Below are 24,759 nucleotides of genomic sequence, written 5' to 3'. Positions count from 1 at the left end.
GGTGCTTCAGGTTAAGAACAGTTTCAGGTTATTACGGACCTCCGGAACGAATTGAGTATTTACGGTAACCTGAGGTACCACTGTACTGTACATTCTGCCGTCCTCATGCCGAAAGTTGTAGAGAGGGGGCTGTGGCCAAAGGATCACATCTCGTGAAAGGCTTGCAGGGCCGTTTGCTCTGAATAGGGACAGCTGGGAGGGGGAAATCGCCCCCTCTGACTCGCAACAGCTCTCCTAAGAATGGCAGGAGGTCGTGCCCCGCAGCTTCCCTGGACACAAGTCGTCCCCCGCCCCCGCTTACAGCCATCATGATGTGTGTTTCAGACAGGATTGATGGAAGTCAAAAATTTGAATAAGATGTAAAAGTATGTTTAATTACTGTTGAAAATGATATGTTAAAAAAACTAATAAAAATTATATATATATGATGATGTGTGTTTCATATCCCTGCAATTGCAACTGAGGGTGATGCATGCGAGGGAGTGGCCTCTTGCCCCCGAAAGATTATAGCATAAGGATATTTGTTGGAACACGAGGAGCCACGGGCCTCTTCGTTGCTTTTTGCTTGCAACCGATGCTACAGAAGCTCAATAACCGCTCTGAAGGTTATTTAAACTGTAAACACTTTGAAATCGCAGCTCTGTAATAGGATCAGACTGACCGTTCACGTTTCTGAAGGCGGGACTTCCTGGCTGTATTTGAAGCCCTGCTTTCCCACTTGGTCTACCAAGGTAAAAGTGACAGCTGTTCATATGAAACAGTGGAGAGAGATCCAGTTTTGTTTTGTTTTTGTGTAGCTCTGTTTGGACAGCAGCATATCCATCCTTACCCGCTGCCCACACATAAAGAAGTGGTGGTGGAAGTTCATACACACTCTTTCTATATCTATATGTCAGTTCTAGCACTGCAGCCGAGTTCATCCTGTTTCATACTCAGATATTCTTGTGAAAAATCAATGCAGTTTTAAATGGTTCTTTAAAATATCTCAGAAATGAAAATCAAATCCACAAGTATTATCTCCATGTTGCAGTATGAGAGCTGTGGCCAAACTTAAGTAGAGCTGTGTCGCTGGACCAGCCCCAATGGGGATCCATCTTATTCCGCCTCCTGTTTTCCACAGTCATCAACCACATGCCTTCTTGGGAAGCCCACACACAGGACATGGAGAAAACCGCCCTATCCAATGGAGAGGAGAGGGGGAGTTATACAACAACCCTGCAATGCAATCCATCTTTCTCATATACTAGACAGTGCTTTGTAATGCCACAGTGGAAGTATATATATCCTGCCCAGCCCCGGCCCACAATTTCATTTTCTGCTAGCGGCTGTTTCAGGTTTCCAGAATTCACCTCACCATTGGCCCCACCAAAATACCCACCCTCTGATGGTGTGATGGCTGCATGCCACCCCTAGCGAGTACACCATTTCTCTAGACAACAGTTCATGAAGTTGGCAGATCTGGTAGTGGGGGGGAAATAGTGTGTGGTGAGGAATCAGTTAAATCTCCATGTTCTGCAGGCTATTTCCTTCCATTTAAGAACATAAGAAGAGGCTGCTGGATTAGATCAATGGCCTTTCAAGTCCAGCATCCTATTCACATCCAATCCTACCTGCCTGTGAGAAACCCTCAAGCAGGACTCAAACACAAGAGCACCCCCACTCCCCTGTAATTCTCTTCGGAAATTGTACTCTTTCTTAACATCTATTCACTAATTCGTTTCCATGCACAGTGGGGACAGAGAGGCCTCCCACCCACAAGTTTCCTGTTCCTAGCTGACTACAGAGGTGTTTTCTTCTACTTTCATATCCAGCTCAGCACAGCACTGAGCAAAGGGCACTTCTTTGTGGGTGCCTTTCTGCAAAGTGAGCAATTTCATTTCAAGGGAAAGAATAAGCAGGTCATCAGCACACACTCTGAAGAAGGGTCATGGGACGCAGCCAGCATCTCTTGTGTGCAACCTTCCTCTTTGGCTTGCTCTTCTCCAAAGGTAGGACCTCGCTCAAAGGCCCTTGAGTCCAGCCTCAGGAAAGGACCTGACATTTGTGGAGGTGGGGGAACAAAGACAGAAAAGTGAAGAAGTCGGGTCCTTGAGTGGGAAGAGAAAGAGAGGCAACTAACCAATTCACCTTAAAATGTTCATTGACAGATCCTTTCCCATATTATTTTTGCCTGTAATTGTGCTCTAAAAGGCTTCCAAAAACCTGTATGTATCAAATGCTTGGAAAGCAGATGCTCGCCACATTTACCTTCTGTGTCCCACCCTGAAAGGCACCAGGCCTCACTGGCTGGACTCTATTGTTGGACCCTATGAAATGTCAGTGCCTTGTTCAGAGGATAAAGCAGAACCACCAACCACAGGAGACAGGTTCCATTTGGCCATCAGGATCAATCACCAATCTACGTTAATAATAGCTGTCATCACCACATCTTGTACCAGAGAATATCACAAGAAATATATTCTTCTGCGTCTCTCTCTCCCTCTCCCTCTCTGCTGAATGTCCCACTCTTCCACTTCATTGTACGACTCTGGGTTGTAGTAGTGTGTGTGTGTGTGTGTGTGAGAGAGAGAGAGAGAGAGAATGAGAGAGAGAGAGTATGTGTGAGTGTCTGTTTGTGTTTGTATGAGAGGAGCAGAAGCAGACTTTCCTCTGTCCAATGTGCATAATTTCATATACCTCAATCATGTCCCATCTCCCCATCATCATTTTTTTAAAACTAAGACACCACAAATACATTAGCTTCTCCTTGTGACAGAGGGTGTTCTGTCCTCTTAATCATTTTGGCTGCCCCCACTTTTTTTCCCTTTAGCTCTTTGGTGTCCTTATCGAGATGTGGCAGCCAGTAGTTCAAATGCAGCCACACTAGATTTACACAATGCTGTGTCCATCTTACTGTATTGTCCCTTTCCTAGCTGTCCCTAGTGTGGTATTTGTCCTTTTCATTCTGCCACTGCTGCTGAACACCGAGTGATTGCTTCCATTGTTTTGCAGTGGGAAGGTGCAGCTGTTTGTGTTTGGGCTGCAGACATTGTCCTGACGTCTGTGTCCAGATGTGGGCATCGTTACCACTCCTTGACACCAGTAAGCCCCTTCCCACAAAACATTTAAAAGGTCGTGTTTCTGTTTCAGAAGTGGGTGAAGTAGTGCAATGTTGTGGCTGATTATTGGCACAACTTAACGTAATTCCCTCCCTCTTTTATTGGACAGTGGAATGACTTACCTTTCTTCATAGCTCAGTTGGTTAGAGTGGGTGCTGATAACGCCAGGGTTGCAGGTTTGATCCCCATATGGGACAGCTGTATATTCCTGCATTGCAGGAAGGAGTCAGCTTAGTACTGTGGTACCTCAGGTTAAGAACTTAATTCGTTCTGGAGGTCTGTTCTTAACCTGAAACTGTTCTTAACCTGAAGCACCACTTTAGCTAATGGGGCCTCCCGCTGCCGCCGCGCTGCTGCTACACAATTTCTGTTCTCATCCTGAAGCAAAGTTCTTTATCCGAGGTAATATTTCTGGGTTAGCGGAGTCTGTAACCTGAAGCATATGTAACCCGAGGTACCACTGTAGCTTCCTCCTCTTCCAGCACAAGCAATATGGTCCATGTTTTTCATCACTTATGGGTGTTCCTGTGAAAGGGCCTTTACGTTACGGTTGTGGTCTTCCTTCGTGCATCCCAGCTGTGGCTGATCTTGGGTCCTTCTGAGTGCTAGATGGACCTAAGGGCTCTGTTCGGGTGTTTTCCTCCACCTTGTCATTCCTTCCTCATAGGTATTGCTGAGGAATCCATCACAGTGAAACAGCAAAAGAATGACATTGTCCTCTACTGTGAAGCGAAGGATAAAAACCTCCCAATAAGCTGGAATAAAGATGGGAATGCATTAAACCATGGAAACTCTAGTCTGTCTTTGGGTGCCATCCTGGATGACCCGAGAGGTGTCTTCGAGTGCAATAGCGCACGTCTTCAGGTGTTCGTCCGAAGTGCGTGAGCCCTTCCTCCCCCATGTGAAGGGACAGGAAAGCAGTGCTACTCCAGAGTCACACAACTGAGGGGGTGGTGGGAAGGGGACACACCCAGATTTGTGGCCACTTGGTGGGGACCATGACAACCCTGTCCAGTGTGAATGTGCTCAGCCTGGCAGTTGTGATGTTGTCAATGGCCCTGGTGGAGCCTGCTTTCTTTGTTTCCATATATATATATATATATATATATATGCAGGTTTTGGTGTCCTCGGGTGTCTTCCCGTGTAAAAGTTGGGGTGTCTAGGCGACGTTTCGACGAGGTCTCACTCGTCATCTTCAGGCTGGTGCTTTCGGCTTCTTGTTACTGGAACAGAGCGGGATCTCAATGTTTGAGTTCCTATAAATACTGTAGAGGGGGTGTGGTGTCTAGCCTCCAATGTTCTGGGCAGAGAGGAAGTTCCCAGGCTAGTGTGCCTTTTCTTCTTTTGTTCCTTAATTACTTGAGAGATACCTTGAGTGATTTCTTGAGTGATATCCTGAGTACCACTTAGGTGGGTCATTAGGTGTGGATTAGTTGCTAAAGTCTTTGTGTCTTGACCTCTTGAACTTTGTGAAGAGTTTTCCTGAGAAGATGGCTGTATTGCACTTAGTTGTGCTTTGGCTTGGCTTCGTGTATAGGGGCGAGCTGTGGTTTTGTGGCTTGTGTCAGCCAGATCTGTGTAGGGATTGCAGGGGGGTGCAGCATCCGGAGGTGCCACCATGGATTGGCTACTGGATGGTGTCAGTAATTCATCTGTGGAGAGGGTCTGGGTTTGGGTCTGGTGTGGTTGATTGGTGTTGGCGTTCTGTGTGCCTCTGGATCTGGTGTCAGTTTTTGTGGGGAGGGCTAATTTCCAGATGTCTGGCAAGCGGGATGTGTCGTCACGCTTGTTCATGTTGTGAGGGTGTTTCTCTATCTCGATGGCTTCCATGATTATTCTCTTGTGGTGATGTTCCGTGTTAAAGAGCAATTTGGAATCTGCAAAATTAATTTCGTGTCCTGTTTCTTTCATGTGTTGGAAAACACAAGAATGCCGTCAAAAAAGAAGAAAAAACTTCCTCTCTTTTCCAACACATGAAAGAAACAGGACACGAAATTAATTTTGCAGATTCCAAATTGCTCTTTAACACGGAACATCACCACAAGAGAATAATCATGGAAGCCATCGAGATAGAGAAACACCCTCACAACATGAACAAGCGTGACGACACATCCCGCTTGCCAGACATCTGGAAATTAGCCCTCCCCACAAAAACTGACACCAGATCCAGAGGCACACAGAACGCCAACACCAATCAACCACACCAGACCCAAACCCAGACCCTCTCCACAGATGAATTACTGACACCATCCAGTAGCCAATCCATGGTGGCACCTCCGGATGCTGCACCCCCCTGCAATCCCTACACAGATCTGGCTGACACAAGCCACAAAACCACAGCTCGCCCCTATACACGAAGCCAAGCCAAAGCACAACTAAGTGCAATACAGCCATCTTCTCAGGAAAACTCTTCACAAAGTTCAAGAGGTCAAGACACAAAGACTTTAGCAACTAATCCACACCTAATGACCCACCTAAGTGGTACTCAGGATATCACTCAAGAAATCACTCAAGGTATCTCTCAAGTAATTAAGGAACAAAAGAAGAAAAGGCACACTAGCCTGGGAACTTCCTCTCTGCCCAGAACATTGGAGGCTAGACACCACACCCCCTCTACAGTATTTATAGGAACTCAAACATTGAGATCCCGCTCTGTTCCAGTAACAAGAAGCCGAAAGCACCAGCCTGAAGATGACGAGTGAGACCTCGTCGAAACGTCGCCTAGACACCCCAACTTTTACACGGGAAGACACCCGAGGACACCAAAACCTGCATTCCTGTACCCGTGAAAATCTACGAAAGCAAATATATATATATATATATATATATATATATATATATATATAATGTTTTGGTTTTTCAATTTACTGTATTTATTTTTGCAAACATACAAATTGCAAAAACACAAATTACATACATTTCTAATGCACATATATTTGACTTCCTCCCTTTTGTGGTTTCCTTTTGATTTTAATTTTCATGCTGCATTTTCCACATTACTCCATCTAAAGTTATTCTTTAGTTTCTCATAATCATACGTTTAACCACTTGTTTTACATTAATCCTCCTAATGAGCTATTTGCATACATAAGTTTTTCAAATTTTCCACAAATTTCCCCCAATCTTTAGGAATTTCTTTTTCTTCTTGGTTTCTTATTACACCCGTTAACCTTGCCATTTCGGCATAATCCATTAATTTAATTAGCCACTTTTCCAGGGTTGGTACTACATCTTCTTTCCATCTCTGGGCAAAAACCATTCTAGCTGCAGTTGTGGCATATATAAACAATTTTTTAGGGGGTCTTTTGGTATCTCACTATGTACTATCCCTAAAAGAAAAGCTTCTGTTTTTTTGTTAAAAGTTGTCTTAAACATTTTCTTCAATTCATTATAAATCATTTCCCATAAAGCTTTTACTCTCTTACAAGATCACCACATATGGTATAGAGTACTATCTTTTTCTGGGGCTTGTTTCCTAATTAATTGGTTAAATTAAATGAACAATCTTATTTCAAAAGCAAACATTTTACTACCTGCTGTTGCGTGGAAGATCTCAGACACCATTGGCAGCATTCATGGGAGCTGTCAAATACTAAATGCCTTTGCTCACATCAGATCTGACTGTGATTTCATTTTTTAAAGAAGTTGAAATCAAATATCAAATATCATTGGATGTCACACAATGACATCAAACTTAGAATACTTTTCAAATGAGAATTTTGAGTGACAAAATTTGTTTCTGTTCCACTTTTAAGCCTCTTGGCTGGCTTGTTCTTTTGTTAGTGGTAAGTATCCTTCTAAGCATATTGCGCAGGTCTCTCTGCTGGTTGTGGTGCAGCAACAGTCCCTGTTTTGTTTTGTTTTGTTGGGTTGATGGGCTGTTTGGATGTTAGGAATTGTGTTTAGCTAGAAAACCCACCCTACAAGCAGAAGTGCTTTTCATTTAGTCCTAGATGGTAAATGGCTGTTTCCAGTGATTTTTTTCAAAACAAAACAAAATATGTTTAGGGTTACTCTCATTTTGACTCCAGAAAATCACCATTTTATAGTTCAAATCGGGGAAAATAAATACAGTAAATGGACAAAAGTACAAAGATTCACAAAATGTTTAGGGGTATGCATACCCCTGCATTCACCCCCCCCAAAAGCGCTGGCTGTTTCTAGTCACTCAGTGGCGAGGGACCATCCATTTACAGTGGTACCTCGAGTTAAAAACTTAATTTGTTCTGGAGGTCCGTTCTTAACCTGAAACTGTTCTTAACCTGAAGCACCACTCTAGCTAATGGGGCCTCCCGCTGCCGCTGCGCCGCTGCTGCACGATTTCTGTTTTCATCCTGAAGCAAAGTTCTTAACCTGAGGTACTATTTCTGGGTTAGCCGAGTCTGTAACCTGAAGTGTCTGTAACGTGATGTACCACTGTATTGATTATTCTTGTCGTTTATTAAATTTCTATCCTGCCTGTCCCCCCAAAGGAGCCCAGGGTGGCAAACATCAAAATTAGCACAGTTTCCATGTGCTCAGAGGCACACTCTATTCAAATCAAGCCACATGTGGACAAAACTCAGGTGTGCTTGTGAGCATAGGATGCATGTTGAGTTCTTTCCCTCTTGACACAGTGTGCCAGAATTGTATTCGTCTGGACGTTGCCGCGATCATGGGGATTCTGCTGGCCAGCATCGTGGCTACGTTTTTCCTGGCTGTTGGCGTATACTGCATTGCTGCGGGGGAGCCGGGCCGACGATCTCAGGGTGAGCATTGGGGGACAGGCAGTTGCTGGGAGATGGGGAAACAGCCTTGAAAAGGGGAGCAATGTCCATGTTGGCATCCACGTTCCCATACCTGGTATATTTAATTTCTAATAGTGTTAATCACCCATTTGGAGTCATCCTGAAATTTCCTTTTTTGACTTTGCAGCTTCTGACAAGCAGACCCTATTAGCCAATGAGCAGCTCTACCAGGTGAGTGGGTGCCTGTAGTCAGTCTCTTCCTCTCCTCCATGGTGGTGTTTTCCTGGACAGCTCCTCCCAAGCTGTGAAATGAGGGGCCCTTTGCATCCAAGAATTCCTTGACTTCTGCAAAGCTTCTTCTGCCTCAGCCTAGGGTGCTGCTTTGCAGAGGCAATATATTCTTCTGGGAATCATGATTCTGTCTGTGTGTTCTTTTAAAAAGTTAGTTTCTAGCCCTCATGGCCAGAGATTAGCCTCCCAATGGGATAAAATGAAGAGACTGTGGTGGCAGAAAATCCCCAAAGCAACTTCATTTGGAAGAAAAAAAACATTAAAGGAAGAATAAATGGATGATGAGAACACCTGCAGTCCTTTCTGGACAACTGAAGTTTGCTGTGATGTGGGGCTTGTAGCAGGAAGCAGGGAGAGTCCTCCATCCCTTGAAACAGGAGCAGCAGCTGTTTCCAAATATGACGTGTGTTGGTGCTCCCAGCCCTTTCCTCTCTGGCTTGGAGTCAAAGGCCATTCTTAAGCCTCCATTCTTAAGTGGAAGAAGCACTCAGCCTACACCTCTCCTTCCACAGGAAACAGAGCAGCTTTCTTTTCTTCCCTAGATAGCAGCCTCCTCGGACACAAATGCGTAGGCTGAATCCAAGAGATCTAGGCACACCCTCTCTCCCATGAGTAAGCAGCACTAGATTTAGGGTGGTGGCACTGAGTCAAGGGGGCGCATGATAGTGTTGTTGTTAATACCTATATTTATATAGGTAACTACAGTGGTACCTCGGGTTAAGTACTTAATTCATTCCGGAGGTCCGTTCTTAACCTGAAACTGTTCTTAACCTGAAGCACCACTTTAGCTAATGGGGCCTCCTGCTGCCGCTGCGCTGCCGGAGCCCAATTTCTGTTCTCATCCTGAAGCAAAGTTCTTAACCTGAAGCACTATTTCTGGGTTAGCGGAGTGTGTAACCTGAAGCGTATGTAACCTGAAGCATATGTAACCTGAGGTACCACTGTACTAAGAAGATTCACGAAAAATCAGCTGCACCAAAATGAATTGTTGGGAAAATAAGATGGGGGGGGGCGCCAAATTTTGTCCTTGCTCAGGGCACCATATTACCAAAGTTCGCCCCCGGAGTGAGCACTTGCAAACGGACATCAAACTCCAGTGGCACAATTTTAAGAGAGTTTATTTTGAATGAGGCTTACGAAAATAAGCATTTCAAGTCTATTGACATTCTTCAGCTTACAAGCAAGTTTCCACACTCTTCAGCAGTAACGTGGCATCATCCTGCGTGGTCCGAAAGATCATGAGGGGAAAAGGAATCTTGGCAATGTTCTGTTTTTAAGAGCTCTTGGTTCAGGTTCTGATTGACGGGTGGCTCTGGTTAGCTGATAGGAAGAGAAGCATAGTGCCAGGGTGGGTGCCACCTTTTGGAAGTGGGTAGACTGGGCTTTCATGACTTCATCACTGCAGGAGTTGCCCAACTTCCCTCTGCTTGTGCATTGGAGGGGAGATTAGGGTGGGGTGGGGTAGGGTGCAGGCTCCCCACTTAACACGACAGAGGATCAGAGCAGCTGTGGGGAACCTTTGGTACTCTAATAGGGCTGAACTAAAACTCCCACCATCCCTGTCCGCTAGCCAGGCTTGCTGGGGCTGATGGGAGTTGTAGTTCAGCAAAGGCAGGGGAGGGGTGAGATTCCCAGCTCCTGGTCTAGAAAAACTGGGTACTCTTAAAGGGACAGGCTAGGTCAGAACCAGGTTAGCCCAGCATTGAGACATTTCAAGTGGTCAGGGGACTACAGGGTGAGCAGCCCTTGCAGCAACTCTTTCATACAGAGCCTGCTGTAAGGTCTGTGCATGTTTATTTCTACTCTGGGAGTTCATTGGGATAGCTGCTGGATTTCCTGGTCTTTTTTAAAAAAACAAGGAGTAGACAGAGAAAGTGAATCTAAGGTTGCAAAAGCTTCTGCTCTGGTAAACCTGCTAAATCTTTTAACGTTCCATGAAAAGGCAGGCAGTAGTACTAAGAAAGAAGTGATTGTGCTGCTGGTTCCACAGAAACTGTCATTTTTTTTGTGAGATGGAAGAAATATTGGGAAAACTCCGATCTGTCATGGGCAGGTCATGACACCACGCAACCTCTTGCCATAAAAAAAAGAATAAACAAAGGGCAGGGACTCCAGGCTGGGCAGCTGAAATAGATCCAGCCTTTGCTGGTTTTGCTGCAGCAGACTAACCCAGCTGCCCCTCTGGAAATCCCTGCAGCCTCCAGATAGCTAACGGGAACCCCCATCTCCAGTGGCGTCAGGATGGGTCAAGTGCAGCCGGGGGTGGGGGGGCTTTCAATGCAGACACGGTCCGCTAGCAGTCCCATGAGCCAGACCAGTCTTGCCCAAATCCTCCTCGGTCAACCTGCAAGTTCCTAGGGCAGGTTAAGAAAAGTACAGACCCCTGTTCTAACTGCAGGCCTCTCTTCCCCTCCAGCCTCTCGGAGAACGCAACAATGGGCAGTACAGCCACATCGGAGTGGCCAAGACCCGCCACCGGTGAGAAGGGGACAAAGCGTTCTTCCTCTGATGTGGCAGCAAAGAGTGAATTGCTGATGGCTCCTCCTTTGGCCATGGGGAGCTCAAAAGGGAAGGTTGCTTCAAGCTATAGTGAAGGGTGTAGAAATAGTTTGACTCTTGCTGTGCTTTCATTTCAAAATGTAACCCCTGTCCCTACTATTGAGCTGGCCTCCCTTTGTTCTTCCTTCCCCACGACTTTCCCCTCTGATTTGGAGGGGCTCCAATAACTAAGAAAGCCAAAAGGGCTTTTGTTGTTTCTGCAGCGATCCACTTTGAACATGGTCTGTTTGCTCTCAGCTGTTTTATAGCAAGCAATGCATCAATAGAATGAAATCAGTAATAATAAAGGAAATGTAGCTCTAGTTTCCAACGAAACTGCATCTCATCTGTTTGCGGCAGATACCTTTCTAAATTACTTATTTTACTGAAAACAAATTGCAGTTTTTCGAGTGGTGTGTGGCTGAATGTGTTTTGAAGGAAGATCGGTAGTTTGCTCTGAGAGTTTAAGCTCCACACGAAGTCAGCAACTTGCACAAAGGCGCAGACACACATTGGACGTTGACTCACATGCCTTTTGCACGTGGGAGCTGTTTTTCGCCTTTCTTGAAAACGCAGCTGCGCTTGCCTTGACCACATCCTGCGGAACAAGTGCCGTGGTAGCTGAGTGCTGAGCGCTCTTACGTGGGACCACAGCTCTTCCCGCAACGGCCACTTCCTTTGGGGTGAGGGAATGAGTGTTTGCTACTTGCCCTTCCCCATCAAGCAGTCTCTGGGCAGCAGAGAGAATTGAGGGGCTCCCAAGAGGGTGCTGAGGGGCTACTCAGCCAGAGTTTCTGGCCCATGGCGTTAATGCAGTCCTGCCTTCTGCCGCCGCCGCTCTGACTAGCTTATCTTCCTCACCTGTCTTCCTGACAGCTTTAAAGTCTTTCCACCCTGGGCATAACCAGTAATCCCTGCCTTTTCTGCCCTGCCTTTTCCCATTATGCTACATCCGTAAATTTTCTTGAGTCCCCTGTTAGTTACAAAGTCATCAGGAGTTCCCAGCAAAGAACATAAAAAGGTAAAGGGACCCCTGACCATTAGGTCCAGTCGCAGGACGACTCTGGGGTTGCGGCGCTCATCTCGCTTTACTGGCCAAGGGAGCCGGCGTACAGCTTCAGGGTCATGTGGCCAGCATGACTAAGCCACTTCTGGCAAACCAGAGCAGCACACAGAAACGCCGTTTACCTTCCCGCTGGAGTGGTACCTATTTATCTACTTGCACTTTGACGTGCTTCCGAACTGCTAGGTTGGCAGGAGCTGGGACTGAGCAACGGGAGCTCACCCCGTTGTGGGGATTCGAACCGCCGACCTTCTGATCCCCCTTAGCAAAGAATATACCAACCCATTAAAGAAAGAGAGCCAGTGTGATGCAGCACGCTGGCCTGGAAGGCACTTTATTAGAATTCCTTGCAAACACAACCAAAACAAAATACATACAATTCTGTCCCCCAAGAGGTCAGCGCATCTGCTGTGGTGCCCAAACACAGCATGGCTGGGTGAGAGAAAGGCAGCAGAGAATTCAGCTGAGATTATTTAATCAGGACCGACCGTTCTCCCTGGGTCACAGGAGCACTTTTTGGGGTGGGGGTGGGGACCAAACCACAAAGGGGCTTAAAGGTGGGCTGATGTGGTGGAGAAGGCCCAGGACTGATGAATGAACAAAGGGGAGATGCCTTAGAACAGGGCTTGACTTCTATCAGACTTCTATCAGGTTCCAGAAATGGGACAAGACTCTCTGCCCAGCATTTCTCCCCCCACCTGCATAACACAGCAACCAGCTCCTGCACAGGTGTGTGGCTGGAGAAGAGGAATTGGGAGAATCTGAGCTGGCTTAGGGTTGGAACACCATTCACAGTACAAGCCCAGGTGGGCCTATGACCATAGCACCCTTCCCAGTCCCTGTGTCTTGTCCCAGGTCTCTGTGCCCGACATCCCTCTCTGCAGTGCAGGGCTGAAGTTGCTCCGGTCATAACTTGGATACGACGCTTATCTGACCCAGAAGGAGGCTCTTCTACTGGGCCATCAAGGAGCTGGGAAGGACCCCATCGGAGGTGCACTTGGACCCATTGAAGGGAGTGGACTGAGCTGCAGAGAAGGAGGATGGTTTTGCAGGCTGTGAGACTCAGGGAGAGGTGTGAGGCGACCCACCTGCCACCAAGGGAAGCTGCTCGTGGCAAAGGGAGACGGCGGTGCCACCAGCAGTCAGCAACAATGAGGTTTCGTGGCCAGAGACTGTGGTATGTCTCAGAAGGCCCTGGGCTCCAGCCCAGCATACACCTCCCGCTGGCCTTTCCGGATGGGCTGTTGGAATAAAGAGAAGAGGTTACTCACCAAGGGTCCTTCTGTGATGGGGCCATTTCTGTCTCCCCTGGAGAGGCCATGGGGATCACCAGCAAGCAGGGCCTGATTGCCTCAGGTGAGCAAGCAGCTGCCCGCAGAGGGCTGCAGGGCCTTCCTGCCAGGTGTGCCCAGTCTAGCCCTTGGCCCTCCCAGTGCTGATGGCGTTCAGGCTCCAGGTTCTTTGGCCGCCCTCCATAGACTCTCCCCCCCGGCCCCTGGCAGCCACCCTCTGCTGTGCTTACCTCATAGTCTGGGTTTGGGACAGGTGGGGGGCGGTCCACCTTTTGGCCTGGAAGACAATGCAAAGTGGGTATTTGTTAGCACAGCCAAGAATTGGAGGTGGTTATTGCAGGGCAGTTAAGTGTGGGACATCAGCCCTTGTCCGCACATACAAGGAACTCCTGGGTGCTTTAGCTGAAATACTTTGTGTCAGAACTATGGGGCTATAAAGTCCCCCCATCCCACCCCAGAGCAACTGCTGCTGCTATGACTTCTGGGCTGGGCCAGTCAGGATCCCTGCTGGGGTCTAGCCAGCCAACCAGCTGGTTTCTCCTCCAGTTCACCCCTTGAAGCAAGTCCTGAACCAGCTGATCCCATCCCAGCAACACCCAGAGGAGCCTTCAGGTCCCCCAAATTCTTAAGCTGTGGGTGTACCAGAACCCACCCTTGCCACCAGATCTGCAACCTTCCCCGCCTCCAGCTCCAGATGGGAGCCATATATGCTCGGCATTCATTTACCAATCCAACCCCAGCATAGATGACTTCCAATTTTCTCTGTGGGACAGCGGAGGAAGCCAAAGGCACCCCTGTGGAGAGCCCTGGGGTACCACAAGAGTACTCACCTCGTGTCCGTCCGCGGGCGCCTCCCCCTGCGGCCCCCCCACCAAAGCTGGTGGCAGGCTTCTTGCTGCTGCAGTAGTAGACCAGGAACATGATCCCCAGGGTAATGAGCAGGTCAGCAACGACGATGCCGACCACGAGCCCGATACTCAGGTCCACACAGTCATCACAGGCTGCCCAGGAGAGCAAGACAGTCAAGCCATGGAAACTGGGGCAGCCCTACTATTAGGCAGCATGGGGCAAGGAAGGGGTTGGTGCACTGAGCCAGTGGCATAGCATAGGTTGCTGGTGCCTGGTGGGTAAAATGTTGCATCCCCTGGTGGACTGGGCAGCCTGGTAGTGCTGTGCCATCATGCGAGGAAGCTCTCTTGTGCGCCGGAGTCCAGCAGAGGAGCCTCTGCATAGAGCTGTCCTCCAGCCTCTAGATGCTACTACACATACAAGGGGGTGGGCAGGATTTGTCTTGTCCTTCACTGCAGGCAGCGAAATACATTGGGATGACCTGGCACAATCTGGCTCTGGAGAAAGATCTCACTGGGGTGGGGCAGCTGTCTCCTCCAGTTTTATCCAAGTCTGCTAGGGGCGGGCAGGCTTTGTTTGCAAGCTCAGGGAATGGATACCCCAGACTTTGCTTCTGACACAGGAGGAGGAGAAGCTCTTTGCAGCTCCCTTGGATCCCTCCACCTCCCACATCAGAGGAGCCCTGCAGCTGGGTCAAGCCAAAGGTGGCCCAGCTAGCCCAGTGTCACAGCAGCCAATGAGATGCCCCAAAACAAAGCCCACAAGCAGGACAAGAGCGGGACGGCACTCCTCTCTCCCCCCTTTCGATTCCACCAACTGGTATTATTCGGAGGCATACTGGGGGGTGGAGCATAGTCATCCCTCACAGTAGCTCTCGCCTGAAGAAGGCAGAGGATTTCTAGCCCTAGAACCTCAAACTTGAGCACTGACCTTTGATTTGCAGGTAAATCTTGCGGGATGCCGTGCCATTCTGGCAGGTGAAGTCACCCTTGACCACTTCCATGTTGTTCATGGCTTCAATGGTCAAGATTTCATTTTCTTCGGTGACATTATAATTTCCATTCTTTTTACTGACCAATTTCCAATTGGCATTTTGTAGAGGGCAAGTGACCGTCACGCGGCGCCCAGAGATGCCCACTTTGTGTGATTCAGAGGATGAGGCTGGAGAACAGAAGAAAAGACAGGTGACCACGAGGCTAGGGCGAAAAGGTCTCCATTCTGCCCTTTCCTTGGTGCCTCTGGCTGAGAAAGAGCTCTGATTTCATTCACCAGCCCCTCAGAAAAGCCTTGTCCAAGGCCTTTAGAAACCTTTGGTTCTCTATGTTTCAGGACCTCTCATGTCAAGGGAAGTGGGGGGGACACCCTCCATGTGGAACGTAGTGGGGGGAGCAGAGCTGAGGGGAAAGTAGCAACAGCTTCTCCCATCTGTGACAGTTCTCTCTCTACCAGGGCATTTAAGAGATGCTAAGACTCATGCTTTTAACTCAGAGGAGTTTTTATTTGAAGCTGTTTTAGTCAGGAACATCTGTTAGGATGTTTTGTTTCATATAGTTTTGAATTAGAACATTTAGCAGCAGAAATTATGTTGAAGCTGCGGGATGTAAATTATGGAAACAAGCACAACTCCCCCTGCCCTCTAGTTAGCATACCTTCCAACATTTCTCCAATGAAAAAAGGGACATATATTCTATTATTGTTATTAGCTCTACCCTGCCCATTTGACTGGGTTGTTGCAGGCACCCTGGACAGCTTCCAAAATATAGCAAACATAATAAAACATCAAACATTTTTTTAAAAAACCCTTCCCTATACAGGACTGCCTTCACATGTCTTCTAAAGGTTGTATAGTTATGTATCTCCTTCACTTGGTGATCGCATAACTCCATACACTCCAACATTTCTCCAGTGAAAATAGGGGCGTTGCGGGTGGTGATGTGGTCTAAACCACAGAGTCCAGGGCTTGCCAGTCAGAAGGCTGGCAGTTCGAATCCCTGCGACTGGGTGAGCTCCCATTGCTCAGTCCCTGCTCCTGCCAACCTAGCAGTTTGAAAGCACGTCAAAGTGCAAGTAGATAAATAGGTAACGCTCTGGCGGGAAGGTAAACAGTGTTTCCGTGTGCTGCTCTGGTTCGCCAGAAGCGGCTTAGTCATGCTGGCCACATGACCTGGAAGCTGTACACTAACTCCCTCAGCCAGTAAAGCGAGATGAGTGCCGCAACCCCAGAGTCGTCCGCGACTGGACCTCACAGTCAGGGGTCCCTTTACCTTTAAGGGGAAAGCTGGACATTCTGGGATCAAATCAGAAACTGGAATGGTTTCTCTAAATCTGGGACTGGAAAATAGGGACAACTACTTGGAGGGGGGGTCTGTGTTAGGTATGTGGGTGGGGGCCTAGCCCCAATCTGCAGCAGGGCCAAGGTGGGGGGCAAGCTGTGCAAGAGAAATGTGGAAGTTAAGATCCCTAGGATTAGTGTCTGCAAGGAAGCTGTGAGGAATCCAGCTCTGCTGCTACTGCTGGGTTGGTTTTCAAACGATTGAGGGCCTCACCTGCCCAGGGATAGCCTGATCCATGTAAACATGCTCTTGAGCTTGATGGGGATGGGGACATTTCCCGGTTCACCCAGTGCCTGTGTCCTTTTCCTGGCATAATTTAAGCCCCAAACCACCTATGGCTAGAAACACTTGGAAGCCGCCTGCAGGCAGCCCTGGCACAGTCTACGAGGTCTCCTCCCTAGTGCCCCAATCATCTCTCCCTCAACAGAGCTGGCTGAAGCATGGAGGAGGAGGAGGGGAGGACGTCATCCCAAAACCTGTGATCCTCCTGCTCAGCCCCTTAAAAGTGCTGTTCTTCAAGGCCCTTTGGCACAATGGCTCCTGCAGCATCTGCAAAGGTGCTACCAAACCCTCGCTTTAAATGAGTTCCAGGTTACCTGCTTGTCCCTACAGCCCCCTGGCTGCATCTACAGAATCACAGAACTGTAGAGCAGGATGGGACCCCTACGGTTATCTAGTTCAACCCTCTGCAACGTAGGGATCCTGCCCACAGCCATTCTTGGGTGGGCTCCAACCACCAATGTTCTGGTTGATAGTCAGATGCACCGATCCACTGCACCACAGCAATGGTCTGGGAGTTTCCTGTGGTGTTAGGAGAGCCTGTTTCAGCATCATCAGCGAGGGGCAAACTCTTGGACTGGCTGCTCTGATGTAACCCAAATGGGCCCCCATGGTAGCAAAGGAGGGCATTGCCTTCGTGCCCAGTTTGTGGGCTTCCTGGTTCCCTTTGGTGGCCACCACTAGGAACCAAGGCCTAGATGGACCTTGGAGGGCCCTTTTGACCCAGCAAGGTGATGTGTGTCCTTCTGATGTCCTCCCACCCAATCCAGCCCTCCCACCAGAACAAGCCAGGTGTACTTACACAAAGGGAGGACAAGACCCAAGGCTGCGAGACAGACTCCCAAGTGCATCCTTCTCCGTTTCCAGCTATCTCCTGGCTCTTGCTTAATTAGACTTCTCCCATCCAATTCGTGCCACCTTGTTTACTCCTGTAAAGGGAAAGGGAAGGTATGTTTTTTGGGGTGTCCTAGAATCGCTGAGTAGGAGTCTTGGCAAGTCTTTCAGCAAAGAGAGACTGAAAGACACTCAGAGTTTCCACTGCAACATCCTCGGAGCAGCTTGAAGTGTCTGCGACACACAAGCCCTGCCAGGAAGTGCAGAAGCGTAAAGGGCGGAGGCGGCTGCTGCTGGTGGTGCAGCAGAGGCTGCCTACCACAGCTCTCCTGACATGGAGCACAAAAGGCTGCTGACTGTGGAGGAAAAGGAGGACTTTGGGACAAGGACAGAACAGAAAGCAGCCCCAAGCGAACTCTGGCCCAAGGTCTCCTCTGAGGCTAGTGCAAGCCCTGCCTCAGTTTCCTCAAGTCAGCCTGCTGCATCATGCCAGAAATATCGGGACGTCGCCAACGACTCAGAGCAGACGCAGGGAAATGTATGAGCCCAAGTCAGCCTTTCCAATTAATCCCAGTGGGTCTCGTCTTGAGTAGGATTGCATCACCCATTGAGTTTCTGTGGGCTCTCCAGATACATGCCAGTTTCCTCATTTGAGCTCCCATCAAACCACAGAGCCCTTGGACTCTGATTTATAGGAAGGCTTGGGAACACAAGCGGGGATAGGAAGGCAGAGCACACAAAATGCTATCCCTCACCAGTAGCTGCAATACCCTCCCTACCCCTGGGCCTTAGCCATTTCCCCAGGAGACCCTTGGCGGGGGGAGTGGGTGTTCCCTGTTACATGGCTGGAATTGTGATTGTAGGACCTGCCACTTCTGTGGCAATGGGAGATCCCCTTTTGACAGCCCCTTATAGGCTTTGGCACCCACTCTGTGGCAACGCCTCCCTGTTATCCATATTGTGTCCAGCTGTCCTCCTTGCCCCCTGAGTTGGGTGTTCCTTGCCCTCACCCCAAGGATTCTGTTGGGGGCCTCCCTGCCCTGGGCTGAGTCCATCTGCTGCAGTAGCTGTTGGCCTCTGTGTGAGTTTGGAGTCCTTTAGCTGTGGCTGGATTGCACGTCTAACCCTGTGGGGCAATACCTGCTGCAAGGGATGTTGGGAGTTGTAGTCCAGCAGCCGAGCCTGTTAGGGCTGTTGCTGAGAGGGCTGCAGGAGGACCTCTGGTGGTGTGTGATCTTGCAAAAGAGAACAAAACATAAGATAACATAAGATAAAACTGTTCAAAGTGTGGGGATTTTTTGCCAGTGCTTTTTTTCTGGAAAAAAGGTGGGGGAACTCACCCCAAGGTTTGTTTGTTTATTTATTGCAGGTGTTATAGAAAAAACAGGGGGTTTGGCTTTTGCTTCCCAACTCCCCAAGGGACTGATCAGTCAGAGATTAATGGATGGAGGCAAGATCCATAGAAAGCAAGGCAGATCTTTATTTTTCTGTTGCAACAGTTCCTTCCCCTCCTAGCAAGAAGGTAGGAGAGACCCAGAACAATGGTGTGCAAGCCCCTATAAACTTTTGAAATTGCCCACCCTCTAGCCCAAGACCACCCCCGAAAACATCATATATACTCCATCACAGAAGGAGGTTGCTCCAGCAGAAATCTGAGAGGATTGCTTCTCTCCTGCCAGGATTCCTGATAATGACTTACTTGATTGCCTTTTCTGGGTGGCCTGGCCATTCCTTTGAGATGGAAAATGCTTTAGTTCCTGAATCTCTTAAGGATATTGATAGTTTGCTCAGCTTAACAGACTGTATTTGCAGGGAGGTGTAAAAAGACAATTGGAAACTCCAAAGACAATTGGAAAGCTTTGCCCATTTCCTTCCTCCTCGCAGAGAAATATTTGAGGTCAATTTGGGAGACCCAAAATGGTTTCAGGATTGTTCTCCTGTACTATTTTAGACACATGGTTTTAACAGGGGTCAGCAAACTTTTTCAGCAAGGGGCCGGTCCACTGTCCCTCCGACCTTGTGGGGGGCCGGACTATTTTTTGGGGGGCGGGAAACAAACAAATTCCTATGCCCCACAAATAACCCAGAGATGCATTTTAAATAAAAGCACACATTCTACTCATGTAAAAACATACTGATTCCCGGACAATCCCAGATTGAGGCGGCGATTGGGCCAGATCTGGCCCCTGGGCCTTAATTTGCATACCCATGGTTTATATGCTTATGTATGTCTTTGCCTGGTACATTTATGAACATCTATTCTATGTTTGAGTCCTTAGAATTATTATAATGCAGGCGCAGTCACAGTGCCCCCCCCCGGCTAAATGTAAAGTGTGATTAATAAATTAAAGCACACAATGATCTGGATTAGAAATAGCCACAACTTTATTGATTACAGATGTAGGTGAATTTTTGGCTCAGGCATTGGGTGTATATCCATTCCAGCCCCTCTCCCTCCCCCCCGAACAAAAACACACACAATTATTTGTTTTTTAAAAGGTAAGGGAACTCCATTACCTGGAAAAATAACAGCATATGTTAATACAAAAAAAAATTCCTTCCAGTAGCACCTTAAAGACCAACTAAGTCAGTTCTTGGTATGAGCTTTCGTGTGCATGCACACTTCTTCAGATACACTGAAACAGAAGTTTCCAGACCCTTCTATATAGTGAAAACTTCTGTCTGGAAACTTCTGTTTCAGTGTATCTGAAGAAGTGTGCATGCACACGAAAGCTCATACCAAGAACTGACTTAGTTGGTCTTTAAGGTGCTACTGGAAGGAATTTTTTTTTGTTTTGACTATGGCAGACCAACACGGCTACCTATCTGTAACTGAGCATATGTTAATGACAGGGGTTCTGAAATGGGAGGCAAGTGGGGTGTGTGTTGTTGGGGAGGCATTGATCCCCCATGCCCCCCTTCTGGGGAGATGTCTATGTATGGGATGGCTGTCACCTCTTCCAGGGAAGCATGTGAATACATGGGGATGGAGGGGAAGCAACTGCATTGTTGTGAATCACACCCAAACACAGGCACCAGATTTTGCACTGGCATCCTGTTCCTAAGAAGGGAAGTTTGGTTTTGGCTTGGAGAGGCAGAAGAAGAGCCTCCATCACTGGAAGGCTAGCTGGCATGTTCAAGCAAGCTTCATTGCAACACCTCTTGGCAAGTCCATTGACCACTGTCTTCTCAATGTAAATCTCTGCCAGCCTCCCTTATCATTTGTAAATTTAAAAACAAAATAACACAGATTCTTTCTGGAAGTTTTAAACCAAGATGGGTTAAACGAATGCCTCTTCTTTCCCTTTCCCTCTCCTTCCCCCATCTACTAATCAAGTAGTTTTAATTGCCTGAGGCTCTTTCCAGTTGTTGTTGTTGTTTAGTCGTGTCCGACTCTTCGAGACCCCATGGACCAGAGAACGCCAGGCACCTCTGTCCTCCACTGCCTCCCGCAGTTTGGTTAAACTCATGCTGGTAACCTCGAAAACACTATCCAACCATCTCGTCCTCTGTCGCCCCCTTCTCCTTGTGCCCTCCATATTTCCCAACATCAGGGTCTTCTCCAGGGAGTCTTCTCTTCTCATGAGGTGGCCAAAGTACTGGAGCCTCAGCTTCACAATCTGTCCTTCCAGTGAGCACTCAGGGTTGATTTCCTTCAGTATGGAGAGGTTTGATCTTCTTGCAGTCCATGGGACTCTCAAGAGTCTCCTCCAGCACCATAATTCAAAAGCATCCATTCTTCGGCGATCAGCCTTCTTGATGGTCCAGCTCTCACTTCCATACATCACTACTGGGAAAACCATAGCTTTTACTATACGGACCTTTGTTGGCAAGGTGATGTCTCTGCTTTTTAAGATGCTGTCTAGGTTTGTCATTGCCCTTCTCCCAAGAAGCAGGCGTCTTTTAATTTCGTGGCTGCTGATCTCCCCAAATATGCCAATTTATTTCCCTTTAGGTACTCAGCTGAAAAGAGGAACGGAGATGCACTTTTAGAATCCATTTCTCAAACTCTTCCTGGCTGGCACCATTTGAAAACATTTAAACACCCATACACCATACCTTCCAACATTTCTCCAATGAAAATAGAGACATCCCATTCCATAACGATAATTTTACTATTTATACCCCACACATCGTACTGGATTGCCCCGGCCACTCTGGGCAGCTTCCAACATGTATATAAAAACATAATAGAACATTGAACAATAAAATACCTTCCCTATACGGGGATTGCCTTCAGATGGTTCAGGGGTTGGATAACTCCATACCCTCCAACATTTCTCCAATTAAAAATAGAGACATCTTATCATACCCTCCAACATTTCTGCAATGAAAATAGGGGCATCCTAAGGAAAAGTGGGGCATTCCAGAATGAAATCAGAAACCGGGACGTCTTCTCTAAATCAGGGACATCCCTGGAAAATAGGGACACTTGGAGAGTCTGCATACAATGCCGGAAAGACATAACTATTCCTATTATTTTGAGCTCAACTTGGGCATAAAAGCTGTTGCCTTTCCCAGCTAGGAATCTTTTGATCAACAAATACTAAAAATCCTCAAATAAATACTTGCAGGTGTTCAGGCTCGCTTCCCTTTCTCTTCCCCGGCAAGCCCATCAGCAGGCAAACTCTTCATTCTCTCCCTTCTTCCCCTGTATTCAGGTTTCAGCCCCATCGGGTGGGATACCCATGGATCATCTAGTCCAACCCCCTGCGGTGCAGGGATCTCAGCTAAAGCATCCATGACAGATGGCCACCCAAACCTCTGCTTAAAAACCTCCATGCCCCAAACGCTTCCAGTTGCTTTCTTCCGATTCTTGCCCCTAAACCTTCCCTTACCCAACCCCCTTCCTCCTCTGCCAACCTCCCCTTCTCTTCCTAGAGCAAGTAACCCTTTCAGCACTCCAGCCAAGTTTCCTCCTCCCAGCCAACAACCCCCCTTTTTTTGTTTTGTTTTGCCTGAGCACATCTCCTAATTTCCCTTTGTGTTCCTCCCGGGAATGCTTTAGAATTAGCGATAACTCTTTGCAGTGGTTGGACTTCCGGGAAAGGTGGAGAATTAGGGGGAGCCATCTCTCCCAGGCCACCCAGGGCTGATCCAGACGCAGGAGTTCGGAACCACACGGGGGAGACCCTAAACCGACGGGCTGGAGAAAAGGTGAAGCCCCATCCAAGCTTCAAAGGCAGAAGGGGAGGTAGGGGAGCAGCTGAACGCCGGAAGAGGCAGGGAGGGAGCCCAGCCATGCGCTCTGCTTTAGAGCAGACCCCGAAGCAAAACACGGGAGGAGAGGAGAAGCGGGGAGATCATCCCCACGTTTCGATCCGGCCCCGGATCTCCGCCCCCCCCCCCGTCCAACAAAGGGGAGACCCAGGTTCACACCCGGGGAGTCCCGAGTCGCCAGAGACTCTAGCCGCATTTTGGGGAGACGGACGCAGCGATTTCGCCACCGGAGAGCCGGGACCGCGAGGCGCAGGAGAAGAAGCGCGGCGCCTTCTGGCGCTGCCTCCCTGAAACCACTGCTGTCGCTTTGACCCTCGGCCAGCTGGGTCTGCGGAGCCCGCTATCGCGGGTCGCCCCCCCCAAGCCCAGCCGGTCCGCTTTGGACTGGGTGAGCGTGGAGGAGACGGAGAACGGTGGCGCCCACGGCGGAAGCCTGAGCCGACAAAGGCTTCCTCCTGCGGTCGCTACCGATCCCCAAGCCTCGTGAGTTTCCAAACGCTGCAAAAACCACCCTCAGGTTGGTGCGCCCCAACGGAGTCTTTCAGAAATAAACAAACAGATAATTTAAAAAAAGTGTTTTTAAAAAGGGCAATCCCCCCTTTCCTTTTTATCAGTTTACCTTATTTTTACTCTACTCTTACGTTTATTCCTTAATCATTACCCCTCCACGCTTTTTAAATTTTTAAAAAAGTTACTACTACTACTATTACCATTGCTTTCTCCTTTCCCCCTTTTTCTTCTTTTCTTATTAATTTTATCACCATTATTATTATTATTATTATTATTATTACTACTATTTGCATTCCTCACCCTTCCCACCACACCAGGGAGACCAGGGAAAAAGATGTTAGCTACGCAGCAGAATAAACCAGGACTCTGAGCCAGGGAGGCCAAACAGTTCTTAAATTTGTAACTCCCCCCCTCCATTCTTTTGGGTGGGTATATGTGTTTTTTATTTCACATTTTACCTTGAATCTTCATTCTGATTTTTGATTTTCGACTTTAAATTTTTAAATTCACCTTCCATTTTTAAACTTAACTCTCTTCCTTGATTTTTGACCTTCATCTTTAAATTCTTATCCTTATCCTTATACTTTTTATTTGCACATCTTCATTTTTCTTCTTACTTCAATATTTTACACACACACAATCCCCTACCACCACCCATCTCTTCCCCCTCTTTTCCTTCCCCCTGTAGCAGGGCAATAGCTAGGGGTGGTGGTGAAGTAAGCCCCCACCAGGGGTGCAGGTGAGGGTTTGGGTGTTTTTCTTTTTGCAAAATCAGCTTAAAATATGTCCATAAATATATCTGTAAATAAAAATATTGTTTATTGCATCATAATAAAAGGTTTTTAATAGAGGGTGAATTGAATGGGTGGAGGAGAGGCGGAAAGAAGAGCTAATTTGTCCATGGCTAGGGGGCACAATCTGGATGGTTCTGCCAGGGGTGCAAGATCACCCAGCTGTGGCTCTGCCCTGTACATTTTTACTTGTCTCTTGTATGCTTGCACGTTTGTCCCTCTGTCTGATTGTTCGTCCTTGTTTGTCTGCCCATCATTCTGCCTCCAGGGCATTCTGCCACCACTCAGCCACTGCGATCCAAGGGAAGCCTTTGAACCAACCAACCTGCTCCTGGGAGGTCAGCTGTCCTTAGGGAAGCAAGAGCGAAACAAGGGCATAGTAAAGGAAAGAGGCTCAGCAAAATCAACGATTGCAACATTTAAGACCCACAGCCCAGACGCAACAGCGAGGGGTACGTAAGGTGAAAGCAAGACACAACAGCAAGAGACCTGCAGAACCCCACCCCTACCGCCAAAAGCCACACCACACAACCCGAAAGATGGATTGACAGGAAAGCCAAAATGGCCACAACCAAGGGGGATACCAAAACCACAGAGACCACCATGGCCCCAGGAAACAGTCACACAATACAACCACAACAGGACCCAGAAGACGTTGACCAGAAAGTTAACGAAACCACCAAAGAAATGGCTAAACTGATGAAACAATTAGAAGAGATGGTGGCCAAGGTTGATACTCTCCAAGGCAGCATTACCTCCTTGGAGAGGAAGAACCAGATACAAGGAAAGCATTTACAACAAGTACATAAAGAAAACAGGAAGCTCAAAAGCAAGCTAGCGGACCTTGAGAAACGCATAACAGTGGTTTCAGACTCTTCCAATGCAGCCTTGTGTTAGTGTGTTGTTTACAACAGAATAAAACTTGCTAACTGTT

General features: G+C 48.0%; 2 protein-coding genes and 1 long non-coding RNA gene across 5 annotated transcripts; 2 read left to right on the top strand and 1 right to left on the bottom strand.

Annotated features, from left to right (window-relative positions):
* The first annotated feature begins 1,737 nt into the window (after nucleotides 1–1,737).
* Nucleotides 1,738–10,995, top strand: LOC310832198 (T-cell surface glycoprotein CD3 gamma chain-like). Its single transcript, XM_083713858.1, has 5 exons — nucleotides 1,738–1,988; nucleotides 3,766–3,975; nucleotides 7,715–7,846; nucleotides 8,013–8,056; nucleotides 10,533–10,995. Exons 1-5 carry the CDS (start codon nucleotides 1,928–1,930, stop codon nucleotides 10,596–10,598), a joined length of 513 nt encoding a protein of 170 aa, XP_083569984.1. The 5' UTR covers nucleotides 1,738–1,927; the 3' UTR covers nucleotides 10,599–10,995.
* Nucleotides 10,996–12,022: 1,027 nt separating this feature from the next.
* CD3E (CD3 epsilon subunit of T-cell receptor complex) lies at nucleotides 12,023–22,134 on the bottom strand. 3 transcript variants are annotated; one of them, XM_083713851.1, is made up of 7 exons: nucleotides 19,004–19,255; nucleotides 18,445–18,539; nucleotides 17,273–17,399; nucleotides 14,789–15,019; nucleotides 13,840–14,010; nucleotides 13,240–13,286; nucleotides 12,023–12,958 (listed from the first exon to the last, which is right to left on the bottom strand). In XM_083713851.1, the coding sequence occupies exons 3-7, from the start codon at nucleotides 17,319–17,321 to the stop codon at nucleotides 12,902–12,904; spliced, it is 555 nt and encodes a 184-aa protein (XP_083569977.1). In that variant the 5' UTR covers nucleotides 17,322–17,399; nucleotides 18,445–18,539; nucleotides 19,004–19,255; the 3' UTR covers nucleotides 12,023–12,901. The 3 variants fall into 3 exon arrangements, with proteins under 3 accessions (XP_083569977.1, XP_083569978.1, XP_083569979.1); XM_083713852.1 differs by lacking the exons at nucleotides 18,445–18,539; nucleotides 19,004–19,255 and adding an exon at nucleotides 22,067–22,134; XM_083713853.1 differs by lacking the exons at nucleotides 18,445–18,539; nucleotides 19,004–19,255 and adding an exon at nucleotides 18,234–18,424.
* Nucleotides 22,135–22,246: 112 nt separating this feature from the next.
* Nucleotides 22,247–24,759, top strand: LOC310832213. The gene is made up of 2 exons (XR_014558152.1): nucleotides 22,247–22,498; nucleotides 24,094–24,759. It is a non-coding gene; the product is annotated as an uncharacterized lncRNA (long non-coding RNA).

This window comes from Podarcis gaigeae (genome assembly GCF_964106915.1).
Source record: "Podarcis gaigeae genome assembly, chromosome: 15".
Classification (NCBI taxonomy): Eukaryota; Metazoa; Chordata; class Lepidosauria; order Squamata; family Lacertidae; genus Podarcis; species Podarcis gaigeae.
This window is presented reverse-complemented; position numbering and strand designations above follow the sequence as displayed.